This window comes from Epinephelus moara, chromosome 19, assembly GCF_006386435.1.
Source record: "Epinephelus moara isolate mb chromosome 19, YSFRI_EMoa_1.0, whole genome shotgun sequence".
Lineage (NCBI taxonomy): Eukaryota > Metazoa > Chordata > Actinopteri > Perciformes > Serranidae > Epinephelus > Epinephelus moara.
In genome coordinates this window covers 20,347,745-20,361,876 of record NC_065524.1, presented here as the reverse complement: position 1 = coordinate 20,361,876, position 14,132 = coordinate 20,347,745, and the positions used below count along the sequence as shown (strand labels likewise).

At 39.1% G+C, this 14,132-nt stretch overlaps 1 protein-coding gene across 2 annotated transcripts; it reads right to left on the bottom strand.

Moving 5' to 3' along the window:
* Positions 1-1,420: 1,420 nt before the first annotated feature.
* On the bottom strand, positions 1,421-12,772 carry sufu (suppressor of fused homolog (Drosophila)). 2 transcript variants are annotated; one of them, XM_050071589.1, is made up of 12 exons: positions 12,410-12,772; positions 11,903-12,037; positions 11,476-11,612; positions 9,584-9,726; positions 8,548-8,633; positions 7,885-7,957; positions 7,139-7,295; positions 6,880-6,982; positions 6,342-6,476; positions 3,164-3,302; positions 3,012-3,080; positions 1,421-2,918 (listed from the first exon to the last, which is right to left on the bottom strand). In XM_050071589.1, the coding sequence occupies exons 1-12, from the start codon at positions 12,556-12,558 to the stop codon at positions 2,829-2,831; spliced, it is 1,416 nt and encodes a 471-aa protein (XP_049927546.1). In that variant the 5' UTR covers positions 12,559-12,772; the 3' UTR covers positions 1,421-2,828. The 2 variants fall into 2 exon arrangements, with proteins under 2 accessions (XP_049927546.1, XP_049927547.1); XM_050071590.1 differs by having other exon boundaries at positions 7,139-7,292.
* Between the last annotated feature and the right edge of the window lie 1,360 nt (positions 12,773-14,132).

Sequence of the window (14,132 nt, the reverse complement as noted above, 5' to 3'; positions counted from 1 at the left end):
TCCCACCGGGGAAATTCACACATTACAGAGTCACAAAAATACAAATGAAATAAAATATAAAATCTATATACACTACATGCACCTTTCACTTAGGCAGATATAAGTATATGTCCATGATTTATAGTTGCATGGAATAAATGTATTACACATATGGTGTGTATTTTTACTGTAAAAATACAGAATTCTATCAATATTAATGCACAGTAAGTGGTAGAATTTCGCACAGAAATGCAATGTTACACTGATATAAGTAAGCCTACATATAAATGATATATACAATTATTATTATTACATACAAATATATAATTATCATACATATGTATAGCCTACATATTTTACATACTATATATATATATATATATATATATATATGACATAGTATAATTAAATGATAGATATAAGAATATTTACACAGTATAAATATTTATAATGTGTATATTACATATATAATGTGCATACATATTTTTCACCACACATATCCTCAATATGTAAAGGAAAGTAAAGATTATTGGAAATTCGTCTTGGGCACAGTGCTACATTTCATTGCTTCACAGCACAAGATAAAAACATCATCACAAGGAGAGTTCTGTCACATAAAACAGATGTGGACTGCATTTAACAATCACAACACAGGGACATACAGAGACGTCTAAAGTGCAAGAAAAAGTGCCGAGTGCTTGGGCGCTGTGTGTTCATTGCACTAGTTTTTAAACATTGTTCGACAGCTTAATGGAGGCTGGAACAAGTCTGTTGCTGTATATTATACACACACGTGGTTCACAAAAGACAAAGATCCTTATGTGCACACTTGCACTCAGAAACATTATCGTTGAAGACTGGAAGATTTAACGCCACCCCAAAGGAGGACAGAATTTGTTTGTCGTGTAGGTGAAGTTGAGAATGAGGTTCACTTCTTGTTATACTGTCCTGTATATTAAGACATAAGGAATGTACTTTTCAGTAAGATGGCCTCTATCTATGTTGATTTCTTTTGGTTGGATGATGATGAAAAATTTGAGTTTTGTTTCAGACAGGGAACCTTTTTTTGTGGCTGAATTTCTTTGCCAGGCCTGGGACAGAAGGCAGAGTTTTCTGCTTCTGGACTGAGTAGTTAAATAACATGTACTTTTGATTGTTACTGCAACGTTATTGTGATGGTGTCTTGTAAACCCATGAGTGTTGGGCACATGTAAGTGTGCGTGACACAAATAAAAATCAATCGTATAGTATGTGTAACATGTAGGCTATGAATATGTGTAATATATTCAGGAATACTACTGCACTTACAGTATACCACATACACATCACTTGTCAACCACCATGGTGATGCTGCATTATGGCAACAGTGTGTTTGTGTGTGAATGAGAGGCAAACACATTAATAAAAGCATTTACACACAAAATAGACAAACAGGCTCCTCTGTACTTCTGCATTAGTGTTCCATCTTTATTTGTGTAAATACCTACACGCTTTAATGCACTTGGGATTACAATCAGGCAGTTCAGTCATAAGATAGTAATTACAAAATACCATATCAACGATGTCTAAACTTTACATGTGTCACTCTGAATAAAAAAGACAAACGACAAAAATAAGATGCCATCACGTGTTGTATAAGAGTACATTTTGTAAAAAAAGACACTGGAGTGAAAGTAGTCTCTGCTTTTGTGTTACAATGGAATGACGGTCTCAGAGAAAGACTGAATGCAGCAGCCTTGATTCAAAGTGACTTCTCTTTAACAATCTAGGAGCTGTAGGCAGCATTAAGAGTCAACGGAGTGTATATGGTCCTTTTCAACACAAGGCACTGAGGAATTTTAGTCCAACTCGTTTTCAAGCAGGTCCTACTGAATAATAAAAAAAAAAAAAAACACAATTCTTATTGATGTGGCTGCTGGAGACAACACTTGAGAGAGGACACTGCACATGGTTTCCCAGTCTTTGAACACTTAAATGGACTTGATCTATTTTGTTTCATAACTTTTAAACACGCATCATCATCATGCGTGAGGAAAAAAAAGGAGTCATGTTATGGCACAGGGGAGTAGAGGTGGTTATACCTGCAGCATCTGCCACATAGCCAGGGAAACAGGTCAGATGCTTGTTTGATTATCTCAGACAAACAGGCACTGAATACTTGTAAATCATAGTTGAGCATGTCATGTCAATATTACAGAATCATGACTCATTTGACACAGTTAAAACTTTGGTATGACCACAAACACATAAGAGAAAAATGTCCAGCATTTGTAAATACTATACACATGAACTCAATTGAAAGAAAAAATGTTCAACATGAGACTTTTGCGTCCTTTCTAAGGCCAGTGGAATAAATAGACCTGTTTTTGAGATCAGCAACAGTTATCACTTGGGATATTACGTCAGGCGATCACAGGATGCGTTCTCAACTATTTTAGTGACGTATGTTTTGGACCTCAGACCTTGGCAGGCCTGACTGGAGGAATGACAACATCCTGTTTTGCCCTTCAGCTAGTGTGTCACCTACAATGATTGTTCTTACAGGTCAACCATCTGGACAGGCTGGTCTGAGGCTGATTTGACATTCTCGAGAAAGCATTCAAGCCTCGGAGAAATGTTGTAAACAGTGGGGGTAGTCTGAGAATGCAGTAACAGTCAAAAGTGTTTCGATCATCCCTCAGATCATTTTCAGGAGTGAAACAGTCTCGGGCCATCCACTGTGGGAACAGCATTAGCGAGCGACCTGACGGCTCAGGGTCGCTGCATGTTCTGGGAGGTCTCCTGTTCGTGATGGTCCACTCTGGGAGTGTGTGTCTGCAGGTGTTAATGTTTTCTAGTCATCAAGTGTCTCACTGCAGTGGATTATCAAACACAGAGTCTGGTAGGACAGAGATCTTCAGCTTCTTTTCTGGCCAACTGTACTCCTTTGGTAACTTTGTCTACAGAAAGAGAAAGGATATACTGGGTAAAACACAGAGTTGAACAAAAACCAAACAGAAAATAAAAGTTTAAATACAGGGGGTTTTACCAACCTCCTCCCGAGTGTTAAGTTCTTGTAAATCCCCAAGCATCTGCTCCACAAACTCCTCAGTCAACAATATCTATACAGGCAGAGCAGAAGGTCAAATAAATACATGAAATATGAAAGCACCACCTGAAAACTTGAGTTTATGTGTGTGTATACCTGAAGCCAGGGGCCATGGGCTGCATATGGATGCTCTTCAGTGGCAAAAGCTCCTTCAACTCCCGTAGACACAAATGTAATGGCTGTGTCTCCGTTGATACTTTTGTAAGTGAAGTGTCTCCCATGGAGCAACCGGCCCCTGTAAAAGATTAAACACAGCACAGCTTGAGCTACAAATTTGGTGCATGAGTGTGTGTTTTCATTCATTTTAACCATAACTAAACACTTATCTTTCCACATGATTTTTATTAGCAAGCTTTTAAAGTTAATATTAAGTTAATATTTTAGTTTCTGAAAAACATCTTTGTGCTGACTGAAGATATTCACCAGTTTTGATATCTACAGAAACATCTTTTTGCTCGAGGCAACAGTAACAGTCAGCACCTAATGGAGAAGCTTTAAAGAATTTATCTGTTGCAGGGACAAAAATGAAAATATAATTTGGAGAATGGAACTTATGTTGCATGTTTCTTCATGTGGCTTTATGTGCTGGTGCCAATTTCCTTGAGTAACTGCAGGCATTTATTAACAGTGAAATATTTAGTAATAAATCAACACAGGTACTAATGAAACCGTTCTTTTAGATATTTTTATCTGCAGCCAACATGATAATTTAAATGTGATAGGTGCATTTTACTGGTGGATACAACATATATAGGGGTTTTGTGATTAAACCAAAAAGTGATATCACCCTAAATTGCCAAGAAATTGGTTAGTAATAAGATGTTCAACGCAGTCTATTTCTAATATGACAAAGATGGATGGATCGGATCTTATGAGGTACTTATCTATAGTTAGTGAATTACCCTCAGTAGATGATAGTCAGCATGCCCCCAGCTTGGAGAAGCATGCAGGAGTACTGCCATGGAAGCTAAGTAATGTACTGCCATGGACAGGGACAGCAGGAAAACATATTTTGGCCGTCTTAAAAATCTTTAACAGTTTAAGTGTAGGCTATATTGAGAACATTTCCACCACTTCATCTTGATGCCGACAGCCTGTTCTGATGGGGAAGCCATTAACGGCTTCAGTTCCCAAACTATGCTTCCGTCAAAGTCACCAGACTCATTTTAGCTTGTTCAACAGAGAAGCTGCTCTTCTGCTGCCTTACTCAATTAGTTTGTGCCATTGTGTGACTTTGGTAAATCCGAACTAACACTTTTAAACACATAAATCACAAAAATAATACAACCAAACTGATCGAGGCAGTGCTACATCTGCAGCTCCTGCGTTCAGTGATGTTAAACGACTGTTTTACTCAATGGATTCTGGCTTTAAAGAGAGCAAATTAACAGCTTCAGTTCCCCTTCAGAAATCGCTGTCTGTCAGCAAATTAAAGAGGTGAGAATATTCTCAGTATAGCGTACACTTTGACTGATATTGATTTTTTTTAGGTGGCTAAAATACATTTTGTTGCTGCCCCCTTCCACAGATGTACATTGCTTAACTTCCGAGGTGGTACTCCTTCATGCTCCTCCAAACTGAGGGCATGCAGACTGACATCTATAATGTGTAATACACTAACTATGGGTAAGTACCTCATACACTCTCAATCAAAAGATCCAAACCATTCCATTAATTTGGGTCTGGTTGGATCTGTTGCACAGTGTGAAATGTTCAACTATTTTCACAACCTTTTCGGCTATTAAAAGTCACATAGCTTGTAGGCAACATTTGATGTAATCACACCCCATTGTCAGTATCATATAAATCGGGCCCTTTACACTGTGTTCTCACTCTTAACTCCCAGCACATCTCTCCCTCTCACACACAAAGGTCTCTGTGTCAACTAACTTTGGTCTTGTTCTTTCCTCAGACAGAGATTACATAAAGCAGGTTCATCCTGGTCTATTGCCTGTGCAGAGAGCATCACCAGCGGAGCATTTCTAAAAACCCCACAGTTCCCACTGAACAGTAATTGCTTCGTTGATATTTTGTCCGAGAAAAAAAAACGCATTCCAAGAAATGTCAAGTTACGTATAAAGGTGAAAACCAAGCCCAGATAGATATCAGCCATGGGTGTGCAAATTTTATCAGACACAGATCAAATCAGAGAAAGCCAAAACTCAAATGTTAAGATCCTGCAAACTGCTATGCCCCCATTTTGTTTTGTCACCATGACACGTAATGTAATAACTGTTTGTGTCTGCATGCGTAATTTTTTTTTAAATTTTCCTCATGTCAGCTAACAGCAACTTCATTATAGAGTTTAAGGTCACTGAAAATCATAGTTTTAATTCAGCAAAGCATGACCTTTAGTACTCTAAAGCTACTTCCTCCTGTTTAACACACTTCTTGTTGGTTAGGTGAGCAGTAAAGAGAGCAAGTGTCTCAATCATGGTGTCATTGAACAGTTATAACCTTTGCTTACTTCTCTAATTCATCAAGGATCAGGAAAAAAAAGTAAAAAATAAAAGCAAACCAATTTACACAAAACAAGCCAGACAAATACAAGAGACCAAAGTCTAGTGGCTCATGATCGTGACAGTACAAGATGTTAATATTAATGCCCCCCCCGGCTGAGCTGTACCGTGAGCTTCACAGTCGATGCACGCTTCCTTCTGCGCTATGATACAGTTGGCAGGTGAAGATCAGAGGAAGGAAAATAGTTCCTACATGAAACTAATTACAGCAAGGTCTGTTATTATCTTGAGTAACTGGATCAGGATTTGTGTAAACAGACATTGCTGTAGAGTTTTTCAAATGTCGTTTTTAGTGGTTTGAGCTTAACAAGGTGAGTGCTGTCTAGTTCAATTATATTCAAGAGAAGGCAGACATCTCTATGGCCGATATCTCCAACACCAGGCAGCTCATACTAAAACAATTTAGATAGATAATTAGCACTACAGGTAAGAGAAAATATATGTATTTTGATTCTGGGGTAAACTGTCTCTTTCAGTTATAAACCTGAAGGTCAATTTATCCATTTGACGTGTTGCATTTATGGCACCTAGCCAGCTTTTTACTCGACATTTTGAAGTGGCATTAAAGTAAAAGTAGTGGGAGGAAAGTCAGAGTTTAGTGCCAACTTGCAACATCTGATTTTCTCTGTGATATTCTGCCACACCCATCCAACACGAATATCTGGACTGTTTTGTTTTTTTATCTTGCTGTCTTCAGGACATTCCAAAAGGGTACATATCTTGTGTGGGAGTGGAAGAGAGAAATAGTGCAGTACCGCAGGCAGAGGGGCAGCAGTGTGCCTGACTCTTGGTTGAATTTCAGATGGACGCTCTCCAACTGTCGTGTTCGGACCAACTCATGAGGAACAATAGCTGCTGAACTCTCACTCTCCAAACTGTCCTTCCGACTCCTACGAAACAAACAAAGAAGAGAAAATAAAGCGTGGAAGGCAACAAAGGGGAAACACGAGTGAGGAAGCCTGATATGGTACACTCAGCAATGAGAGAATGTCTGTCTGTGAATAACAGCTACCGCAAAGGAAATGGCAGCTCCTTGGGCTTTGTCTGCGAATGGAAATGTACAGATTTCACAACTGCTCTCAAGGAGCCGTCACCTGATTCTGCGGAAGACTTAATTTCCACAGAAAAATACCAACAATTTAGTGACAAACCTGAATATTAAGCTTGTAGCTAAGAAACAATGGTGATAACAGTTCAGATGTCAGTTGCACCGTGAGTTACTACACATGGCGAAGGGAGTTATCCTGGTGCAACCCTAGTGATCCCATTTTGGTGTGTGGGAGGAATACTCACTGAGGTCTCTCGTGGCCCTGTCTCTGGCTGCTGATGGGTGGTAGTGCTGCCTTGCTGTTAAACTCCAGTCCTTTCCTCAGGGTCTCCCTGATCTGCTCTGTGTCTGTCAACACACAAAGATCAGCATGGAATTATCCCATCATGCACCGCTGACAGCATGAAGCCACAACTCCTGTGTACAGATTGGTCAAGCATTCTTGGGTCTTCTCAGCTTTAATTATAGGATCTACTCTTTTGAGTCCTTTAGGACTTGGCGTACCTTTGTCTGAGAGCCTCCGTGGCTGTGATCCTATGCAGATAGACCGGCTGTCCTCCTCATCCTCTGGCGGTCGACTCAGATCGTCCCACGCACACTTGGCGCTGACCCCACTCAAGTTAGAGCCCTCTGTCTCAATACCCTGGTCCACTCTATCCTGCTTAGATGAGCAAGAAATATACGCAATCATCAACACTAGCTCCCATAAAACTCACACAAGATTATTAAGAAAAGTTATGAGATTCAGAAATGAGAAGACACTGCATAAAGATTTCTGGGCCAACAGGGGGCACTCAATACTGTCAGAGAGCAAAATAATGTAGTTATGGAAAAGTCATTCTCTATAAAGGATTCCCCTTAAAATGCTTTGTAGATGTAAAGGTCACTTTGCCTCTGATATCCAGGACAAATCCTTGACCTGTTCCACGCCAGTCCCAGGTGGCACTGCAAGTTATAAATAGCAGTCTATATATATCTTAATGTATGGGCAATCGGTTTCCTTTGGATCACTTTTGAGTTAACTCTTCCAAATTTAGCTTCACTTTTTAACCCGAATCCTTTTACTGACCGTCTATCCAATCACAGGCCATAACTATAAACCTCTCTCATGCTATAATAGTAGATTGAGATGATGGTAAACAATTAATTTGGTAATATAGCAAGCAGCATAAGATTGCCTTTCATCTAACACACTATAAACACAACACAGTTCACTCTGAGGAGTGTGCAGAACTTAAAAAAAGCCTTACTTGTAGGTGTGGATCAATGTCAAAAATGGTCTCCCCTCTCCTCATGTCTGTGATTAGCCAGGGGCCACCAGCTCTGTACACAGGACAATCATCAACATTAGTCCCAGACAGCATTAACCATTAACGTTAATAGAGTTAAACACAGAGTTAATAAATAAGCAAGTAACTACATGCTACACTTGCTGGTCACAATGTATTAACTTCAATGACTGATGATTTGGAGGCAAGTGTAAATACTGTGTTACAATAGAAAATAAAGTCGTCTATATTTGATTTGTTAATACCAAACCATGAAATAAGATCTGGTCTGCATTATGTCAAGTAAGGACATGTTGGAAAATCATCAGCAAATTCACAATTTTTTCACACGCAAATGCACAAAAGAATGTCTCACGTCAAGTTATATTTACTGCGAATCTAAACGATGACTATCCCATCACATACTGGAATTAATTGTACTGACATTTATATTGACATGGCAATCCTGAGTCATGACACAGCAAATTAACATAGCTTGGTCTGAGTCACTTGTCAAACAAAGTTAAGCAACAAAGTAAAACCTAAGAATATTAACACAGCCCGATATATAAAGTTTAATTTTTAAATCTAAAACATGGCATCCTTATCTGGCTGCATTATGAATTCATGCCCAGCTGTACTCACACTCTGATTCCACGCATCAGCTCCAGGATGCCTTGACCGTTCCACTGCTGGGCCGCCTGTAGCTCCTCTGTACACACACCCACAATCTATAAGAAACAATGCAGAGCATGAAAGGATGTCGTCTACAGTCTTGTTACCTTCTGCGTACTTTTTACTGCTGCTGCCTTTATCTAAATGACGACAAGAACTAAGTCTTTGAAGTTAATATAAACATCACTAACAAAATTCATCATGTTTGCAGAAAACCATCTGTCTCACATTAGTGTACTGTGGCTGCTGATATTTGGTACCATTATGTTATAATAACTAAATGTCGCAATGAGTTTATAACAATTCAGTTGATGTGACTTGATGCAAAGAGGATGCAAAGACACTACAACACACTGAAGACTGTTGATCTCCTGTTGCCATAGAACTGACAATACACATACACTGAATGAACACCCGAAACTTATTTAACTGACGAGATGAGTGTACACACATCATTTACTTGACAACAGTAAGTCATTTCTACTTGGGTTTTCATTTCATACGTTAATTTAAATGCTTTTATTTTAGTATTTTGGCCTGATAGCAGACAGAATTTTTAACTCCCTACACTTTGTTTCCATCTTCAGCCTCACATTGCATCCACGCTAAACAATTTCTGTGGGAGAGGGGGATTTGATTTTCCCTCGATAGCAGTGACCATCTTGTCATGATAGTTATTACTCATAAGCATTGGTTGTTTTTCATTTCAACCGAGAAACCGCTGTTCCATGGCACGATGTCAGACAAATCAGTCAACTTGGTGGAGTGGGTGGATTCCAAGGTCTGAACCCAGGGAAAGTTTAGCTAAATGCACTGTATCTTATGATAAGTATGTGTCCTTCGTGATCATCACTAATACTAAAATGCAGTGCTACGGTCATCCTCATCTCTTCTGATTCTGGTCCATGTTTTGTCCAAATACCAGTTATCATCTTTGATTTATTGTGCCAAAAGATCCCAAAAGTGCTTGACATGAAGTTGCTTAAACTATGTGAATACTACTCACCTGCAGAAAGCTCACTGTGCCAAATGGCGTTTGAATTGGTTGCATCTGTGGGTCCTCTGTAAGCAACATATGCTGGATACGAGATTCACTATTGTCCAGTGGGCTGTGCCACGACACATGGTCGCCACTACAAAATGTGTTTTCTGCAGAAGAGAGAACAAAATGAGAGAATCACTTTTAAAGAACAGTAAAATGTGCTGTTTAAAGTTGTCTACAATACACACACTATCCTGCAAAGTACATTTTGGCCTGTACCTTCGGTCACTAGTGGGAAGCAATCCTACTTTCCTAAGTTTCATTATCTCATGGTACAGAATTGCTGAGGGAAAGTTGCAGTAACAGGAAAAGAGGGGACACAGATCAGCGAGAGAATGAGAGTGAGTAAGTGAGAGAGAGAAAAATCGAGAACCAAATGTGGCAACAAAAAAAAACTACATTTCCATTCAAGGAATCTGTCTGCTTGGGAGGTAACATGCACCCCGTCCAGATTCACTGCAGGAGAAAAGCGAGGGGGAAGATGGCCAGGAATCAGCATTCATTTAGCTCAGGAGCCCAGCCCACCCACGCGCAAATTGACCCCAGCTGGATAGCAGAGAAGGGCTGGGTGGTGAGGAGAGGGGAGCCTGGAGAGAATAGCCTTCTTCTCTTTCATGGCTTTTAAATGCCCCCTCCTCTCTCAACCACACTTTCTTGTTCACGGTATAATACACAACTGAAGGATTTAAAGAACTTAGCAGCATGGTATACACCCATTCCACAGAGTATACATTCACACACGACAACAACGATCTTGTTTGCCATTTGTGCAAACAATCCTATTAAAACTGTGAAGGAAAAGAAAGGGGAAACTAGACTTCCTGTCAATACCCAGAGCTCCAACAAACACAAATAATGTGTACCAAGACCACAGCCTGCAGCAGACTCCTCTAATCTTGCATGTTTGAATGTATCATAGGAAATACAAGGTACCTTTACAAAGAACACATTCTTCACATTCACAAAGACGTGACAAGGAGGCATGCCAACTGCAGCCACAGAGAGTTGTTCTATTAAAAATGTGTGCAGATGAATCATTTACTAGACTATTAACAAAATGTGACCAAATGAAAACACAAACCATTACTTTAACTTTGTCACACATTTTCCAGGTGACGGATTAAGAACGTAGGGCTTGAACTAACAACGTTTTTCATTACCTCTTTATCTGATGTCACTTTATTGATTAATCAAGTAAACAGTTCCTCCTTAAAAATTCTGACTATGAGCCCAAATTAATGTCTCAAAACTGCTTGTTTAATCTGACAAATATATAAAACGTTTAACTGAATTTAGATTAGCATGCATTTTTTTTAACAAATCCAGCCATCTATTTACACCAAATGTTTAAATCTAAATTCCCTCATCACTTGAACACTGGAATCTCCTTATTCTTTATCATTACTGCTGCAAAACTGTGCACAAGAGTTGTTCAAACCAATTTCTAAGTTGTTTAACAATAGAGTATGGCATTAAATTACTTGCCTTGACCTTGAGGGTTTTTTCTTAACATTTACAATCATCAATCATCACTCATGTTCAACGTCAGCAGATACTACACTGGACAAAATATATACTTCCTACATACAATAATGTGAATTCAGCCTGATTATTTTTCATATTTGCATCTTCCCGTACTGTTTACATTTCATATTGCTTTGTATTTTCTAACTATGCTCACTTATTATATTGCTTTCTTGTTTTTGCTCTATCCTCTTTACTGCTTCAGTGATGCAAATGTCCCTGCTGTGGGACTAATAAGGGATTATCTTATCTTTTAATGTGTGGCTTGCTCCATGCAAAGATGCAAAACGTACAGCTTTGTTTTGTACTCCTCTTAAACGCTGTGCTCTTACCTGACTGGAACACGTAGCGAGCCAAGCCTTGCATGAGTTCTGCGGGCCAGGTTGGTGGTGCCGTCTCTCCCGTCTCTCTTTTGAGTCTAAAAGTGAGTTCAAAGCCAAAACCACTGGGTCCGTCTGCCCCTGTGAATCTAATACGCACACACACACACACACACACACACACAAAAAGAAACTGGGTAAGAAGCTGTACTTTTATTTAATAGTAAATCACACTACTTGAGTTAGTCGGTGTTTAAGGGGTTCTGACAGGAGCAAAAATGTGGCATGCTTAAAAAGGCTTGATGCAATATGTACAGATTTCCCAGGTTTTTAACAATGCACAAACTAATGAAAAAGAAACAGAACAATGCAGCTATTAATCTCCATCTACCCAACTCCCATGTGCAACAGCAAGTCAAGTATTTACATTAGTACTTACTCATGAACCCTATTATCCCCATACAGGTCACTCAGTCCAAAGCTGACATAGTGCCAATGCTCCTGGATGTCTTGAGCTGGACAGCCCGTACTCCTATACATACTGATGTAGTCTAACGGGTCAGGCCCCCCTAACCTGTGAGAAGCATAAAATGAAAACCATCGGCCATGTCAGAAATTGTTATTGTTGTCAGTGCAGTGTGTTTACTCTTGAGTACACCTATATGAAGACAGTAAGCTTAGTTGGGAGACCATAACTGTGTAAAATTAATAGTAGTGTGCATTTTAATACATAGATTTTAGTTAGGGTGATATGCTTTGTAACTGAATCCTCCAACTCCCAAAAACAAAGTAGCAGTTACCCACTGTGTGACTCCTGTACGTAGTTAGCTAAAAAGTTAGCTTAGCAGTCATTAGCTAAACGTCTAGCCATCACTGCATGAACTTGTTCCACAAACTTCAGGCCCACAGATTTGACAGACCAGCAACAACAAAACGAGGTACCTACCAATATTTAACAATAGCTGTAACTTGAAGCGGGTTGGCCTGTTCGGGGTAAAGTCGCCGGCATTCCCCGTAGATAGCCTGCAGTCCAGGGGGAAACGTCGGCACCAGCCCGTGGGCTTGAACACCACTGCTAGGCCGTACCTCATCCATGCCACAACCTCGAACAAACCTAGTTCTTCTATAAAAAACAGCGTATACGCAGTTATATTCTGCTTTCTACCCCCGCTCAACTAAAACGGCACAACCCCAAACCATAAAAAGTCTTACACTACAAATGTAGACCGACGAAATACTGATTTAACTCGGACCGCTGTGCTGCACTCAGCAGGGACACAGCCTGTTGCTCATCTTTACAAAAAACTACCTCACCATTGGTTGGATGGGGTCGTGACGTAACTGACTGACGGCTTCAAATGACCAATCAGAAATGTTTTTTTAGGTTTGTGTGGATTGGTTGATAATTATGATTGGCTGATACACTGTCAATCAAACAGTAAGCAGATGTGATTTTAGGTCGAGGCTTCAAAAACTATGGCGTAATTATATTCTTTATTTTAGTAAAAATAGCAATACAAAAATGTAAATATACTCTCTCTATACATATATATATATATACTTTAACCCTGCATTTAAAAAAATACTTGAGTAAAAGTTCATTTATATTATCAGCAAAAATTAAGTATTTAAAGTAGTAATTACAAGTAAAAATGGACTACTGCTTGCAAAAAGAGTTATCTCACTCTCCTGGAAAAAGACCAGTAAACCAAAGATCATTAACTGAATTAAAGAATTATTCATAACTATAGGCCTACCTCTGGAAAAGATTACATACATTTGAATTCATTTTCTACAATTTATGGAGGATATTGATATACCTATTGTATTATATAACTCCATATTCACCGTGGAGTTATACCGTTTTAATTATAAAAGTATAACCAGGGACAGGGGTTGCAAATTAGCCATGGCTAGAAACCTGTAGTTATTGCATCTACTTTGTATTTTTCATATGAAGCAATGTCTAACGCATTTGTCCTTGTCAAATAAACAAGCAAATAAATAGAAATAAAATAGGATATCTGGGATGTTGGCATGAGAGTGCATATAATAGGCTTCTGTCTATATTTGGGCCACATGGCAGGGGGCCTTATTACATCCCAAATTAATAATAACAAGGAAGGAGTGCCAACTTGTAAGATGAAAAGGATTTATTTCAGAAAAATGAAAATATGAATTAGCAGACACTTATAATGGAAAAAACCAACATGCTAAGGTGAGGTACTTTTTAAAATTAATTTCCCCTGTTACTCATGGTACTGTGTCTCTCTTTCATAGTACTGAATGCAAGCATAGTGCACCAGTAATGAACCACAGTGTTTTATTACTCAACAGGTTTCTTCACACTACACATGCAGTGATGCAATAGCAGCCAACTTTTTCTGCCTATCACCAACACACAGTATAGACAGCCTGGAGCCAGGAAGTCAGGAACCAGGAGTATTAAGAATGAAACCACTGCTATGGACCTTAAACCTATAATGATGTTCAATCCATGTGGGAGATATGGGTGCAAATATAGAGTTTATATGGCATGGTATATCAAGGGATAACTTTAAAACACTACAGATACCTCAAAAATAACTGCTTTAAACCAGTACTATTGTACTTCAGGTCATCAAAGCAACTTATACCTCAACAGTAGCAGCCCATGATCGTGTAACTGA

What these genes read in the sequence shown, in the direction of transcription:
- sufu (XM_050071589.1), bottom strand. Translation starts at nt 12,558, where the DNA reads ATGGATGAGGTACGGCCTAGCAGTGGTGTTCAAGCCCACGGGCTGGTG. An exon ending in ACAGCTATTGTTAAATATTG is followed by an intron (nt 12,038 to 12,409) that starts GTAGGTACCTCG and finishes TGCTTCTCACAG; the next exon opens with GTTAGGGGGGCCTGACCCGT. An exon ending in CTGATGCGTGGAATCAGAGT is followed by an intron (nt 7,958 to 8,547) that starts GTGAGTACAGCT and finishes TCCTGTGTACAG; the next exon opens with AGCTGGTGGCCCCTGGCTAA.